The sequence below is a fragment of the Ciconia boyciana genome, chromosome 2 (genome assembly GCF_034638445.1).
Source record: "Ciconia boyciana chromosome 2, ASM3463844v1, whole genome shotgun sequence".
NCBI lineage: Eukaryota > Metazoa > Chordata > Aves > Ciconiiformes > Ciconiidae > Ciconia > Ciconia boyciana.
The window spans coordinates 29,848,567-29,865,813 of NC_132935.1; the positions used below are offsets into that span (position 1 = coordinate 29,848,567).

Below are 17,247 nucleotides of genomic sequence, written 5' to 3' on the forward strand. Positions count from 1 at the left end.
TTATGAACAATTATACTAATGGAATTAACTTATCTGAAATCAGTAAAACTACTTATATGTATGACAGTTTGCAAGATTGTGTACCAGCTGTGTCCTTCTTCCAGTTCAGCTGCATTAGAGTAGCTTTTTACTCACAGTGCAGCACAGCCTGTATTATCTGTTAATAGGAAAATATGTTTTTCAACTTCCTCTGAAAGAACAAATAATTTTTTTCTCTTGCTAAGTGAATGACAGCTTTGACAAAAACTGCATTCACTCCTGAAAATTCCCATAGAAATTATTTGTCACAAGAAGAAAAAAAAATCTGTCTTTCCCTCTCAGCACTTCCTCATTTTTCAAATACAGTAGTACATGGCGATGGACATTAATAAACAGTAGAGAGACACAGCACTTGTCTCAGCCACCTGAACACTATGTCTGAAAGAGAAGACACACAAGAACGGCTGATTTGCCAAGGCACTGAATTACGGCCGAGTGACTGAAACTTTTAAAGTCTGTTTCCTAATGGCTTAGATAGGATTGCACACAAGTCGGCCCTGTCTGCCAATATATTGTTTCTCCCCTCCATCTTTAATGATAACGTAACAGAATGATAGGTAATTTCCATGAACAGCTATTTGCTGAGCAATAGTAATCTCTGGGAGGGAGGGCTAAGACTACGCTGCCTCTTCACAGCAAGAAATGAGGAAACAGAACAAGACTCAGGACTTAATTTGCACTCTAATAGAAGACAGTGGATTCTTATTAACAAGGAACTAGCACAAAACATCATTGCAGCCTTTATAATACATCGATATTGCTTTCTGTTGGGGAGGGTTCATAAAAACAAGTATGTGCATACACGATCCCGCACTTTTTTGAAATGAAGTGCAAGCATTTCACGTGAGATACTGCACAGCACTTAAGCAAACATGGCACATTGCCAGGGAGCCACAAGGACCAGCCCCTGCCTCAGGGATGGGGAGCTAGCAACATGGTGGACAGGGCAGGGGCTTCCCCAGCCAGGGCCCAGGCCCAGCCCCAAGCAAGGCAAGCAGGGCAGGCCCAGGGGCGGCAGCCAAGGCCAGCCCAGAGGCCGGATCACCAGGCAGGTCTGTGGTGACAAGGCAGGTCTGGGGCCCAAGCCGGGAGGCAGTCAGCCGGTCAGTGCCTGCTGAGGGGACCTGGGGTCAGACACAGCCCCGGGGACAGCCGGGCAGGTCTGGGCAGAGGCCAGGCGGTGTCAGCCTGCGGGTGTGGGTGGGTATCGGTGGGGCCGTGGCCAGGCCCAGGCACAGCTGCACCTGCCGCTCAGCTGGAGCTGTATCTGTGGGCCAAGCGCTACAGCCGCCACTGAAAGCAAAGGTCTCCAGACCACCTTGCTCTGCAAACAGAGGAATGTAGCCATTTGTACACAAGAGACAACGACAACATGCTTTGTGAGGGTACTGTCTGGAAAACAAAATCTAACAACAAAAAAAAATTAAAAGGACATGATTTAGATGATCACAAAGGTGACATAGGAAAGGCAAATGCGAGACCTTTGTATAACCGTACACTGAAGGCTGGGAACCAACACTGAGCCTGTGGCGCATGGTAGCTGATGAAGAGGAGGACTGTATAAAATTTTTTGGCATGTAAGAGTAGAAGGGAGACAGATGCCTAAGGAACAAGTAGTAGTGGATGCCTGCATCAGGGGATGAGACAAAGAAGTTGCAGGAAGTCCTAGAAAAAGTAGAGTATGGAAGAATGGTAAACAAAGCATCTGAGAGCATAGGTCAGAGGAAATGGAGGGATGCCAAGAGCTTCTATGACCTCTTCTCTCCTCTGTGTCTTTTAAAAGCCTTTAAGCCTGGCTGAAGTTGTAAGAGTGTTTCATCTTCCCAGATTACCAAGGTGATTACAATGTACTATTTATACTAAGGCAGTACTCTGAAACCCCAGTCAAGGATCATGAACCCTACTCTGCAAAATGCTGTGTAAAATGACAATCCATGTTTTCAGGCCACATATCCAAGAGTACATAAAGAAAAAAATACAGCTGGTAACTGGGACTTCAGATCCTTTTACATTTCACCTCGAGATCTTACATATTCTCAGTTATGTTTAGAGAGGAACAAAAAATTATATCTGATATGCCACCTTCAGAATCTATGTATTATGAACAAAATGTTCATATAAAATGCACTAAATAAATTTTAATAAAAGATAAAATTTATACAAAATACATTTAACATTCCCACACAGTAAACGTACTCCTCTGATGCTGCTTTTGCAAATGCAGAAACCCAGCTTTCAACATTTTCAAAAAAAGGGAGCTCAGTGTTACAAACTGCCATGTGAGCACAGGTGGTTCAGGAAGACTGAGTTTTGTGCTTGTAGTTTGCCTTTTTCATAGCCATATCCTATTACCTAGTAGGTTATACCAGTCCTTCTCAGGCCTGTAAAGGAGATTTTTTTCCTCTCTAATTTGGCTAATAGCAAAAAAAGATAACAAAACAAACAAAGATTAAGAGGCAATTTGCTATGTGGTGCATAGCCAGGTTAATAAAGAGAACTCCTGCTGGTAGCATGTTCTTAGTGAGTAATGCACTTCATTTAGCTCAATTACCTCAACCAAGAAAATTACCGTGCTTATTAGTGCTTGCCATCCACTAGTTGCAACACATCAATTCACCAAGCAGATGCATCTTAGAGAAACTATGTCCTATCACATGAACAAAACCCCAGCACCCTGGTGAAACAGACCTAGTATCTAGCCTCCGCAGAGTCTCCAGAAATCCTTGGTTACTGTAGGAACACCAGGGACCCAAAAAGATGACACTCATGGCACTAAACTCTAATCAACTTGAGATAAAGTAAAACAAGGCCAATGTGGGGCACTTCTGAAAAATCTCAGTTTAAACATAGTTACAAGCATATTTTATAAAGAAACTAATATTTTTCCTTAGTTGTTTCCAGCTAATAACTGCAGTACTTGAAACTGTAAACAGATGGAATGCATGCAGTACATTTTGTAAGCCTGACTGAAAAGACATTAATGTATTAAAAAATCAAAATACTTTTCTTAGCGCTTATATTCCTTCTGCTTAGGTCTCTCTTTCAAAGCTTGTCACTTTTAGTGCTTGGATTTGAATTTCTGCAATGGCTAAATTGAGAACCTGCAAATTAAATAGAAAGGTGATGGTGTGCTGCCTGTACCAAAATGGATTAAACTTGCTGTAATCATTGCTGAGATGCATTTTCCTACAGCCTTTAAATTCTATCTGTTCTGCAGGATGTAGTAACCCATGCTATTTAATGCCATTCACTCTGCACGACAATCAAGTAGGTAGCCTGAAGTTAAAAATGTAGTGAATTTGGAATTTTTTCCTTTAAGAGTAAATGAAGCGAGTAAAGGGACAAGAATGTCATTATACAGGCTGAAATGCTGCCTTTTTTTTTCTTTCATTGCATTATTTTAAATTATATATTCATAATATTCATATATATTTATTTCTGACTGTATAAATGGGAGAAATTCTTTTTTTTAGAATATGTAAGAGAACAAGGGTATAGTTTGTCATACTTTGCTACTGACTTATTTCTTTAATTAAAAGCATTTTGTGTAAATCCTCCATTGACCTAACATTTTTCGAAGTAAGAAGATACCTTTTTTTGTGAAGGAAGAAATGATAATTTATTAAAAATATTATCTCTGCTATTATCTGTTGAGTCAATTGTGGGGAAAAAAGCAAAGCAATGAGCATTGTGACAGGTACACTAGTGTGTGTAATAATTGCACCAAAAAATTGCAAATATATCAGTGTCTTCATAAATCTAAGAGAGAAATAAATCTAAGACATAATGCTTATTATCATTTAGTAAAGGAAAAGTGATTATTACTTCATGACTAGTGTAAGTATTCATGCCTATAATTAATCTTGTCCAATACTTTTTATTAAAATGCAGTCTCCAGTTATTTACTCATTTTCCAAATATTAGCTATTTCAGATTAAAACATCCCATTTTGTGCAGCACAAGAGAAGAACAGAGGAAACAGTGACAGGTGCAGATATGAGGATCAGATGAGAAGTCAAAGGGGTCTGGCAGCCCAGTCTTGTTGAGTGCCCTGGATAAATGATACTCGAGAGGAGACATGTGATGATCTGTTGTCCACAGGGAACTTGCCTACTTTGTTGCTGAATTTGGAAAAGAATGTGGCAGGAGCCTGCAGAAGGAGAAGGACGGTCTTAGATAGTGGTAATTGAAAGTCATCTCGGAGGAATAGGTTCTTTCTCTCTCTCACCAAGTTTCTTTGTGATACTAAGAAAGCTACATGAAATGACTTCCTGCACAAGTGGCTGTATAGCAGTTTACAACTAATGAAGGTAGACTTGCAACAAAGTTGCTTGCACCGAGCTAATTTTATATAATTACCATAGGCAACAATAGTACATGGCATGAAGTTCAGTATATTGTGAAAGTCTGCCGGGGTTCCCAATAGAGGAGCAACTTTAGTTGCCACTCAAGCTGAATCTATGCCACCCTTTCCTTCTCTTTTATTTTTACCCTTGCTAGTTGAATTAAAGCTTCCTGAAGTGTATAGCAGCTAAAAGATTCTTATTCAGGTACTCACACCTCTGCGCACTGAAAATTATAAAATTAACTAATGTTCTTAGTCATCATACAATTATTTCCCTTTTCCCAAATCTTTTTCCTTTGCAAAAAAAAACAGTAATAGAAAATGAAAATGTTCTAATGGCCAAAAAGTAAGACAAAAGAGAAGGGACTATGCATTTTATCCCATGTTCACAGTGGATAGGACAAACTGTACCAAAAGAGATTTAAGCTGAGAAAAATTTGTACGATGAGGCTAGTGTAGCACTAGAAGGAATTCTTTAGGAAGATTATGTAATAGCCATCACTAGACATATTTAAGAACAGGTTAGACAAGAATCTGTCAGGAATGGCACAGGTATACTTCATCCTGCTTTGAGCTGTGGGGACTAGGATTACAGGATGTCTCAAAGTTCTCTACAGTCCTATGCTTATGTGATTTTCCTATGCTTGTGTGATTTTTTTAGGACCTGTATGAAAACAAATGAGAAATGAAAGCATCTATTGAAAATTAAATTTTTCAAGTTTGAGACATTTTATTGCAATTTTTTTTAAAATTCACAATGGGAAATATCATAGTGTTTCCATTTTAGCTTTTTATTCCCTGTGTATTAATAAAAACTGAAGAATAGAAAGTTTGAAGAAGGATTTGTGCTGTGCTCATGAACTCTGCACAGCACTGGATCATACTCTGATTAAGACTTTTTTTTTCCTTAGCCATAAATTATTTTATGCTTATATAAATAAGTGATGAGTTTGCATTTAAATGTGTTCGAATGTAACAGATGTTATGGGTATATGATAAGAAATATCTTTAAAAATTCCTGATAAAAGGCAGATGCCCCAGACAGATTTGATCACTTACAGATAAGCCCCAATGACACAACAGTACCAGATAAGGAAATAAGTGAAGCAAGACTGCCTCACTTATTATCATATGGCTCTTTCTTAGAATATTATGCTTTTGTTCTAAAGCGATTAGTGTCAGAAATTATGCTGCCCTTATTTTTTACATCATAGTAAATATCCAGTGCCATTAGACAATTTTATATCACCAGTGACATTAAAGAAAGGTGCTTTTTCAAAGTTAATTGATACTTTCAACATTCATCCTACTTTTTTTTGCATAGTTCATACTGCAAAATTACTAATTACAATAAAATCTTATTCACATTTTAATCTGCTACCTCAGTGAGAGTTCCATGTGTTCAGCATTGAGACAGACTTCTCCTTAGAGAGTACTGTAAAGAAGATTAGAGGATTCACAGCCTGCTGTGATTGAATAACTAGGAGGATTGTCAAAGAAGCTGCTGTGACAAACCTTTGAACTAAACAGGAGGAATGTCATGCAGCCTAGATGATTAAATTTCAGTCTGCACTGCATCCAGAAGTTTGTTCTGAGTCCAATGCCAGTAGATAACTCTGAAAGACAGTGGCTTCCTTGAACATTGTTCCTTCTTACAATTTGTTTCTAAAGGGATGTCTGCATTATGTAGCATTAGATTTGTTCTCGTTTCTATTACTCAGTCTAAATAATTCAATTTTTCCTGTATAGGAATCAGTCCTACTTTTTAATCTTCCAAATCCAATGTCCTATCAAACATCATTAGCACACTATTACATTTTGTACCAACATCATTAAAGAAAATACTAAAGGTCACTCCTGAAACTCCATAAGCTTCCTGTGCAGGTAAAGGAGGACAGGCTCCTTTTGCAGGCAATTCAGAGCAGAAACCTCTTAGTAATTCCGAATGTCTCCTCAGAGAAGCCTTCTATTGACTATAAAGGGAGCATAATCAGAATAGCTAAAGTTAGCTTTTTGGAATACCCCTGTTCCTGTACCAAGCGGATGACTAACATATTTTTTTCTGTTACAGAGAAACGTTAGGTTTCCTAGTCATTTAGGATGTGTGAGCTTAGACTTGGAACTGGGGACAGATAGAGGGTTCCGGTTTCTACATTACCCACACTGGGATTGTCAGCACAAATTGAGGATGTGTTTTTGAATCAATACCTTTCATGATGCCTAGAACTACATTTTTCTACCTCACTGAAATCTTTCTCAGCTATACCATCATGTTTTGTGAACATTTGTACAGCTATGCATTGTCATATCCTTCTGAAAATTGGTTATTTGAATTAGAGATTCTCCATAATTTATTTAAGACAACAAATTATTTTTTCAAGACATAGGTTGTAAATATGATCATAAATCATAATGTCAGTGCTCAATAAAAGCACTAAAAGTTCTATTGCAAGATCAAGAATTTTATTTCCAGGTAGACAGGAGAAAGTTTCTTAAGTGCTGCAAAAAGAAAGGTTATAACTGAAATCAGCAAAAAGTGGTATGGATTTTTTTCAGGCAGCAGCATACATTTATGAAATACATTTTCTCAGGGGTCACCTGGTAGATAAAAGATGGAGTTGAACTCAGGTATTTGGTGTTCTTGGACAAAAAGCAAGAAAGAATTAAACTCTAGATTGCAACTTAGAAAAGGGTAAACTTGATTTATTCTGAATTAAGCTATTGCATTTGTTGATCCCTGTTTTGTTTGAACTCTTAACACAGAAAACTTCAAAGCCACAGTTCTAACTTAACAGATGTTACATACGTTAGCACACTCAACACAGTATTTCCATGGCCTGTTCTTTCAAGGCCATTTTCTTCCACTATGCTATAGGTGTCTAAACCTTTTCTCTTGGCATGGGGAGAATTAAGACACTGTAATTTTATTCACTAAACAAACAAGTTAAAAAGATAAAACCTACAAATTAGAAACATAAGAAAACTACATTATTATTATTATACTTCTATTGTTACACAAGTTGCTATTGTTAAACAAAATATGTTTGAGGTAATAACAAAACTATGTGCATAGTACATGAGTTGTGGTCCTGACTTTTTCATTTCCTAGGCCATGTGAAACTATTACTTCTGCAGGCAATAAAAATTTCCGCTCTGTAAAGGACTATGTGGTGTAGTAATACAGACCTAGGCCTATTGTAACATATTGCATAGACGTCAGAGATAAATTTGCTTAAAGAATAACATATCAGCTTAGAGACAAATCCTAGCACTCAGCACAGCTCAAGCACAGGAAACCGAAGGCAAAGTATCTTTCTGCCCAGCTAAGCACTGTGTTAGTAAGGGAGCAGATTTACCTCCGATTGTGCAGATCTGCCCCTGTATGCCACAAACTATTCAGGCAGAGACAAACCAGGAATTGATCGATAGCCACAAGTTTGATCATCCTCTGAGAGCTTTCATACAGAGAATAAAACCAAAAAGAGCCCGGTATGAAATCAATACAGTCTGTAATTATAACCGTGAGGTGAGAATGAACATAATTATGGATTCAAAATGAGGTATTATCCCCTTAACAGAGCATACTAAAAACATAAGTCAAGCTAACCTTTCTCACAGGCACAAGATCTGAAAGTCTCAGGAGTAGCAAACCAGAACCAGAAAACATTGCAATGTAGTATGATGGACAAATTAAAATTATTAAATGTGGTCTCTTCAAAGAGAATTACCTTAGCAGGGTCTCTGACCTGGAAAATGTACTCTTGTTCCTGCCGGCTGTCATGTTCTGCTGGCAGCTATGTGTTTATGTACATGAATTTATAAAACATATATTAATAGAGTTAATAAAAAGTTTGGCACATGAAACAGCATACACATAGTGAAAGAAACATCACCAAACAAAAAAGAGAGGAGAAAAAGAGGAAAGCCCGTCAACTCTGCCGGGGAAATGAGCTCAGGCCAGTCAGGACGTGCTGAGCCAGACCGTAATTTCCACCAAGAGTGCCGCATGCGATGAAAAGCAGCTGCACGGCACTGGTATCACGCATTCATGGCAAAGGACCACCTAATGCAAGAGAAGGAATGAAGTTTGAACGGGCTTCATTAGCCAAGGCAATTTAAAGTGCACCTCCACACGAAGCACAGGTACAATGCACATCTTCAAATTAGCAGTATTCAACATGGAGCCTCCTCCATCTGTATTAACCAGAGAAAATTTAAAGTAAGCATTTCATTACTAGAAAATAATAGAGAAGGAGAAAATGCAAATCAAATGAGAAATAGGGCAAGTAAAATCAATTTCTCATTAACTGTGGGGCAAATAACTTTAAACAAATTCACACAGTTTCTAATCAGTACCAAATAACAACATGGTTTCTTTGGGCGACACTGCAATGATACAGCACCAATTTTATGATAGAGGTGACTTTAATTTTTATTGGAAAGGCTGTGAAATAACAAGAAAATCCCACACATCTTATAGCTTATTCCTAGAAAGCAGATAGAAGGGGCCTTTGGCATGACACTTGTGATAAGTGTATTTTACTATAAGATAGCTAATACCCTGAGCAAATACAGCAACAGCAAAGACTAAAAATTATTTTAAATTCTTTGCATAGAAGCTGAAAAACTAATTGTGACATGTTAGCTCAAAACAAGAAAGGATTTAATTACACTGCAGATGGCCTGAGCAAAGGGAATATGTGACACAAAAGGAACTGTGATGAGATTACAAAGTATATCAGAACAGTTTGATTAATCTCTTGTCTTGGGAGTTTTAAGAAATAGACACTACAGAAGACTTAAATTAGAGGAATGATAACCACATACTTCCAGACTTCTGCTTCTTCTGCTTTTAACAGTTTATCTCCATTTTATCCAATGATTTTGTGGCTGAAGGATTTTCACATCCTTAAATCATACTTCCTTGGGCACTGTGATATGTGTTGTGTCTCCAGAAAACTGGGCTTCTCAAAAAGCTACATGCATCCCACTCTGACACTCTCTTTTTTTAGTTACAGCTCCTTCTGTTAGGAACTTCAAAGTAGGTTTAGGTCTTGAGGAGACATGGTGTGTATTCAGATATCACTTTGGAGTGTTTTTAATTTCTTCCCTACTCAGGATGCTGTCATACCACTTTCCCTCTACTCATCTCTCAGAAGGTCTTCTCAAGAATTTGTAAATATCAGGCGTGCCTCACTCTTGGTCTGCCGCTTCTCCTGCTGTAACATCCACATCCCCATGGTATTTGGGACAGAGCTGAAAAACTGACAAGAAAAAAAGAACAATTCTCTGCTGTACTCCCTGTATTGGGCATAGCTGGCAGGGTTTCAGTACAGGGGTGGCAGCTGTGACCTGCGTGGGTGGAGGCATGGAGCTGCCCTGCGCTAGTCACAACCATTTCCAGCCAGCTCTGACACCAGTGTGTGACACCAGCTGAGAAGTGTTGAGTCCAGGATACAGAAGAAATCCCGTATCCTGGCCTCCACATAGAGGAAGTCCAAATGCATGGCCCAGCTACTAGCTGGGTGGTACTCCAAAAGAGCCCCAGTTTGCATAATCAGATACTAGCAAATAATTGAGGATGAAATTTCAAAATGGTTGATCAAGAAACACCTTCAGCTAGATTTTCTAATTGTCTGCACAGTATGCATAGACTCTATTAAAAGCATCAGTTTCGGTGCAGAATGTGAGAGTGCAGGTGTTTGAAAGTGAATGGTCCTCAGGTTTGAAGAGATGCTGTGAGTGCTGGAATATCAGCTCCGTGTAACTATGACCCTGAGTAAATACGCAGTGGGGAACTTCTTAGTGGAAACAGAAGAAGCTTCAGCAGGAACACCATTGATTTGCTTCCACTTGGTAAAACATGCATTTTTTTTACCTCATTACTCATAAAAACATTATCATTTTTTTACCTGGATATTAGCCGATATCCATTACAAAAACGAGATTCAATCAGTTTTCCCAAGATTAGGAAGCATAAAGTAAGCATAGACTCTCCTCCCCTACCTGCACATCACAATCTTAACACAGTTATGTCCTGTCATCATTAGGATATTACCATATAATAATGAGCACATTTTTATGCACAAGGTGGTAAGACCATGCCTTGTATCTTAGCAAATACACAGGATAAGCTCTAGGCCTTACATTAGCAACAGTAGCACTTGGTGAAAAGCAGTGGTGGGAAGTCATTAGTGTAGTGGGCTATACAGCACAGGGCACAGGACCCGCTCTGCCTGAAATATCATGTAGACTGCTGCACATAGCCAGCAATATCAGTTGACATAAGCAGGAAGCAAGAGCAGTTAACTTAGGTGTCCACTTACCATGAATTAAGTGATGTGAATAAGCACTGTGGCCAATAAAGATGCAGTTTTAATGTCTGACTTCTGCTCAGAAGTAGAATTAGCACTGTTTCCTTCCAGTGCTTTCCAGTACATTAAGCTTTTTCTCTTTTGTTTTAATTAGCACACAGAAGCCAACACCTTCAGGTTTCCAAACAAATGAGTATGCTGATGCCCATCTTCAAGAAATTGTCAGAAAAATGCGGGAAAGGGCAACAGTCTATAAGGAAAAGCTGAAAGACCCAGTGCTGTCCTCCCCTGAAGGCAGTCCTACAGCTTGTAAGTGACTCCAGAAATAGCTGTGCATTTGTTGAGTTTAAAGATGAAAATTATTTTGTGGGAACAGAAAATACTGTGATAAAATTTTCAAGTAAGTTTAGCATGTTTACACACTGAACTGGATCAGTTTGTGCCCATTGGAGTCAACTTGTCCTTATTAGTCTACAGTAAACCAGTCCTTAGGTATATGCTCCCTTTGAACTGCATCACTAAAGAATTTGGGGAAAAAATCTTGGGCAATGTCTAGAATCATCCCTGTCAAGCAGTTTTATATATTTTAAAATAGTTCCCAGATACGTTTATTCATGGGGATGAATCTGAAACATATGAAGAAACATTCATATCTTATGAGTAGATATCAGTCACTCTGAGATTAGATCTGCTGTGTAAAAGAAAATAAAATTTTAGCCATGGCAGCAATCTTCCAGACACACTGAGGACTCTAAGTACATGTTTTGAATAGAGCAAACTCATCCAAAATTAATTAAACATTTAATTTTGACAAAATATGAAACATAAAACAAATGTGATATTTTTCCTCTTTAGAGGAAAGTTTGACCTTTTTTTTTTTCCTTTTCACAAAGAACTGAGTGTGGTGATTTTATATTCTGACATTTTTTAGAAGCTGTTTATTGCTTACCTGTTTTTTAATAAGCCGGAAAAAATAGTGCCTGAAGTATTATAAACTATACCAGCTGATAAAAGAGTTACTTTTTTTTTATTTTTATTTCTTTGCTCATTTACCTCTGTTATTTTCTTTGTAGAAGTTACAATCATTTATTTCTTAAAACATTATACATCCAGTTTGCCAGTTTACTGCTGGGACTGTGTATCCTACTCAGAGGTAAAGCCACCAGAATTAATGGAACAAATGTGTGGACAAAATTATCTGGCCCAAAGATGGAAGAACTGGGCTCAAAGGAGTGCCACAAGACTTTTGTAAGCCTAGAAACATACAAAACCATAGGTTTCCCACTAGTTTCAACTGCTGCATCTTACATATCAGTTCTCAGGAGAGGGGAGACATCAGCCTATGGCACAGAAATCTTTTCTTGTCTCCATCCTAATTGCATGCATTATTTGCAACAGTCATGTAAAGAGAAATGCCCAGTTGCATTCATGAATGCCGAATTATGAATTACCTTATTTCTTGTCAGTCTTTTATAGCATTAGTTGTGGGCACTGTCCAAGGAAATACAGTAATACATATATTGCACTCTGTAACATGAAGTGCCCTGTTCTTGATAGAAGATGTACATGATTATATCAGTGGTGATTTTATTCTTCAATCTGTTTTCTAATGCGTTCAGTATTGTAATGAATTGTAGCTTTAGTCACTGCCAAGTGTTTTTAGAAGAGTTTTTAACATGATGAGGCTCTTGTGCATGTTAAAACAGGGTGTAGTAATTCAGACATTATTAAAATGTCACTCTTTGTGGCATTCTGTGTGGCTAGCACCATCAAAGAAGAAGCCTCCACCCCCACCAAAAGAAGAAAAAAAAGAAGAAAAGAAAGAGGACACAGAAGCAAAGCCAGAGGAGGGTCATTACTGCGATATGCTGTGTTGTAAATTCAAAAAACCTCCACTGAAAAAATACATGGAGTATCTGCAGCTACCAGACAGCATAGACTCATACACAGGTAAATTAAAAGCTATGCAATAGAATAGGGTAAAGGTGTATTGAAGTGACCTAGTATTACATAGTACCCAGGAGCCACCATAAGATCCACATTCCAATTTGCAACTCAGAGGGATGCATAGATCCTGCTCTAAAGAACATTTATTCCAAACAGGGAAAAGACATGAAAAGAGACAACAGTTGTAAAAGACGGTATGCACAAAGCTGGTATGCACACCAACCACAATTAAACCCCAAGTCTTCTGATTCTTGATCTAGAATTTGTCACACTCATTAGGTTCAAATAATTCTTTTGTCAGTTATAACATATACCAGCATCATGCAAAATGTATCGAGTTTCTTCAAATGCATTAAATTCTGTATGCTCTCATAAATTCATGTTTTTTCCCTTTTGCAAACTCTTGTGTGACTCCTAGTTCCAAACTATATCACTTTAGCAGCCTGTGCCATTGAAGAAGGGAGAATGGTAGGTTGCTCCGGGTAGAAACATTCCCAGAGAATAAATGTGTTTAAATGAATGAGAAAAAATTCTAAGTTCATGCCTGTAAATTCAATGTTTTTTCTTTCAGATCGCCGTTATGTAGCATGGCTCATGCTTGTGACAGTCGCTTATAATTGGAACTGCTGGTTTATTCCCCTTCGCTTTGTGTTTCCATATCAAACCCCAAGTAATACAATATATTGGTTTACCATAGACATAATTTGTGATATCTGCTACCTGTGTGACTTACTGATTTTCCAGCCCCGAGTGCAATTTTTAAGAAGTGGAGATATAATAGTAAGTATTGGAAACGGGATTTCCACGGGTAGTAGTTGTGTATTAAAGTACATTATAGAAATTCCCTCTAATCTGACACTTTTTTTCCTACTATGTCAAATCTATGTAACATTTTTATTTATCAAAGGATACTTATGTTCTTCTTCATTGACCTTCCATTATCCTATTTTGGAAGAAGAAAACATATCCATTGTCTACATTCTTTTAAAAAAATAAAAACAGATTTGAAAGTAACAGATAAGAGCAGTCAGAACAGGCATAAAGCTCTTTCTCACCAGGAGTGAACTGGTGCAGCTTCACTGGAACCAGTGATTATATGACTATGTACTCATACATGTATGCATGTGTTTGTGTGTTTGTGTGAAACTTTCAGCTTTCTATTCACCTGGTGCAAGAACCACAGTTGAAGACAGTACTTATTCTGCTAGGGCTGGACAGGATATGCTTGTTCTGTTACAGATTGTGAGATTATGGGGGTTTTGCCAAAATCAGAGCAAATCCCTGTAATTTCAGGATGCTTTGAAAAAAATTTGTTTGAGATATTTTATTTTTGGAAAATACGTACATTCAATTTTGCTTCTTGCTACTATTTTTGTGTTATCATTTTATAGAAAAATGCAAAACAAAACTCTAAGCAAGTACCTGAAAAAAGGTAAAAGTTTGCCTTTAATATATCAAAAGGGCATCTACAACATTAACTTTTCTTTAAAATCTTCCCTACTTTTGATTATTTAACTTCTTATAAAAGAAAACATAATGCAGAAAAAAATGAGTTTAGATAACTTCAGTGTGACACTACTGTGCCCAACAGACAGAAAATTCAAAATTATATATCCTCAAATATAATTTGGAACTAGCTTTAGTTCAGTGCTTTTACATAAAATTTTACGCACTGTGCATACGAGATATTACTGATACCTTTACAGAGGAATCTCAGATACAACTGTGCAAATATAGTTTGGATGGATATTAAATGCAGTGCAGTGTAATGTATTTTTCCATGCCAAGACATTCAGTAACTGGAATCTTGCCTAAATCCTACAAAACTCAAGTTTTATGAACAAGGTTAAAACTCTAAAGTAGGAAGCTTACCTTGTATTTCCCTTGAAGCTGTTTGTACAATTCATAGATTTTAGTGCGTGAAGAGATCATCTACTGCCTGATCTTCTGCATTTAGTTTAATGCTTAAACTGATAATGGTGAAAAGTTGGCATGGAAATATCCTTAAGATTGTAAAGCTATTTTTAAAGTGTTCCTGGTATAAATACAGAAAGTATAATAATAGATACATTTCTTTAGATACTTGTGACTACCCTTTCTTATTAAGGTATTAGCATCAGTTCCCATGGAGAGCTATTTAAAAATAAATAGCTAATCATTACTAATGAATGCAATGTTGATTATTATACTGCTAATAATGCTAGCTTTCAAAGAGCTAATTTGGTACAGCACCATCAGAAATGTTCTTTGCATTTTTCTTGGAACCACTGAAGTCAAATGGAGTTTTTGGCCCTGAAATTGAAGGGGTTTGGGTCAAGCACCAACTGGTACAGATGTCTCAAGAGGAAGACTTGTGGGAAAAATGTAACATACTTTGCTAGACCAACAGCCAGACTTGGAAAAAGTCAGACAAACCCCAAACCTGATTTTTTCAAGTAGGTCTAATAAAATCTGGTCTAATGTAAACTATTCTAATAAAGTCTTCCTACAGATATTTCTCCATTCATACTTTTAGACCATCATTAACATAACTGTCATCATCCCTACTATCAGAAGAGAATTATTATTATTGTCGAGTACCAGAGGCTCATTCTTGACATTCTGTTCTTGACTATGCCTTTTTCTCCTTTCGTTATCACTGTAGTCAGACAGAGTGGAAATGAAGAAATTCTACCATAGCTCTATGAAGTTTCGGGTAAGCAGATCCTGTGTTACTGATGTCAATATGTTAAGTTCTGGCTGTAGGATTTAACAGGATTTTTTTCATTTACTGAAAATCACAGTTGGTTTAAGAACATCACCAGAAGGCATTGGCTTGATGGCACATCAGTGCTCACCAGCTGAAGATTGCCATCTTCATAAACAGTGTTTAACTGTAAACCAGAATAATTATAAATGCAATTATAAATACTAATTCTGAATAATAATAAATAAAATAGAATTAATAAAACTCTGTTTTGATGAATTTATGCGAGGTCATCCCTGCACACACTGAAAGACAATAGCACAGTTTGCCAGAGATTCATTAAACAAAATAAAAAGTCTTGAAGTTAGATGATACCTCTATTCAGTGAACTCTTATGTGTGGTACTCAATAGGTCACCAGTCACACAAGTAAACAAAAATTCAAACTAAGATTTTTGATGCTCATTGCACTTTGTAAAAACAAAGATGCATTTGATTTAGGAGAATTGTTCATTTTGTTCCTCGATATTGTTTTTGCCAACAGAGGATAGGTAGTCTATTGAATTCCTGATACACATACAGCTTTGTGACACTGAGCCCACATCTCTGAAACCTCAGCTATTGCCCCCTCCTCTTCTGTAAATACTTTTGCACCTGCCCTGTTTCAGAGATAAATTTATCTCAGTGACTGTGGTATCAGTATTTATATACTTGAGGTTAAGCTATCCAAAAGTGCAGGATATATACTGTACAGGTAAGTGAGTAGGACAGAGTCAAACTTACAGCAGGAGAACTAAGTGGATGTGTATGATTTTATTTTAAGTTCACACTTGCAGTATGTTTAGTGCTCTTGATTTCTGCAGAAACCAATAAGAGTTGAGTGTTCTTACTACATGAGAGATATAGATACAGATATAATCTGGGAATTTGTCATATGATTAAGTACTAATTAACAGTTTCTGATATTAAAGCACTTCTGACTAAATTTTGCCTTCTCTTAGACATATGTCAGAGAAAGGGAGAGAGGCCATAAAAGGCTGTTTGTCCTCAATCAATTTTTTTGTTTGCTTTGCTTTTTTCACAGAGTTCAGGTATTAACTGCATCTTATTTGCATGGAATAAAAGGTCAGTGCTGCAGGCTAGTTGCTGCCAACACAAGTTATGTCTCTCAGGGCAAAAGCATTTCTGATTACAGTGAGATGAAGCCTACAGTTCCACATCCCTCTTTTGTTCCCAAATCATATCAGCAACAGAGCAAGGCATCACAGGTTCTTTAAAAAGGCAAAGCCAAGTTTGCCACAGCTTTCCTTCTCTCCACAGAATTCTTGGAAAGAATAAAGTGGGCAAATAAGAAGAGTAATCACACAGTTGATGTACTGCAGGGAGATGTTGAAAATCTTAGTGATATGGGAAGGAGAAGCATCCAAATATAACAAAAGGCAATATCTATTAAAAAAAACCCCATCCAAACGTATTGTCCTATCATGAATCTCCTGTTTGGAACACACAGCTTCTGCAGGTTGCAAGCAAGGAGTCTAATTCATCATGTTTCCTCAGAATGCTTTAGGCAGCCTGGTTTTAAAAACCGTAGGACTACTAAGAAGTGCTTGTGGAGTGCTCTTTCCACCTCCACTCACCAGCCACATGCCTACCATTTTTGTCTTGTCAGAACTATAATTAAAATAACAGAATGTATTAGTAATCAAACATCTGAGATACTGTTAATAATCCCCATGAAACAGATTAAAATCTCAGGCATGGGGGACTTAAAAGCAAGGCAAAGCAAAGCTGTTCCCATTTTCAAAGAGAGAATCTTGCCTGCCAGTACTTTGGAAGTTACGGGCTTAGCATGCTGACTGTTCAAATATTATACTCAATCATGATTCAATCTAAGTAGGTTTTTGACAGCAAGTAAAT

At 37.4% G+C, this 17,247-nt stretch overlaps 1 protein-coding gene across 1 annotated transcript in view; it reads left to right on the plus strand.

Moving 5' to 3' along the window:
• Positions 1-17,247, plus strand: part of CNGB3 (cyclic nucleotide gated channel subunit beta 3) — a 53,677-nt gene that overhangs the window by 7,632 nt on the left and 28,798 nt on the right. Inside the window, exons 3-6 of the mRNA XM_072851163.1 lie at positions 10,853-11,007; positions 12,463-12,648; positions 13,217-13,429; positions 15,294-15,340. Of these exons, the coding sequence (XP_072707264.1) occupies positions 10,853-11,007; positions 12,463-12,648; positions 13,217-13,429; positions 15,294-15,340 (601 nt within the window). The remainder of the gene's footprint in view (positions 1-10,852; positions 11,008-12,462; positions 12,649-13,216; positions 13,430-15,293; positions 15,341-17,247) is intronic.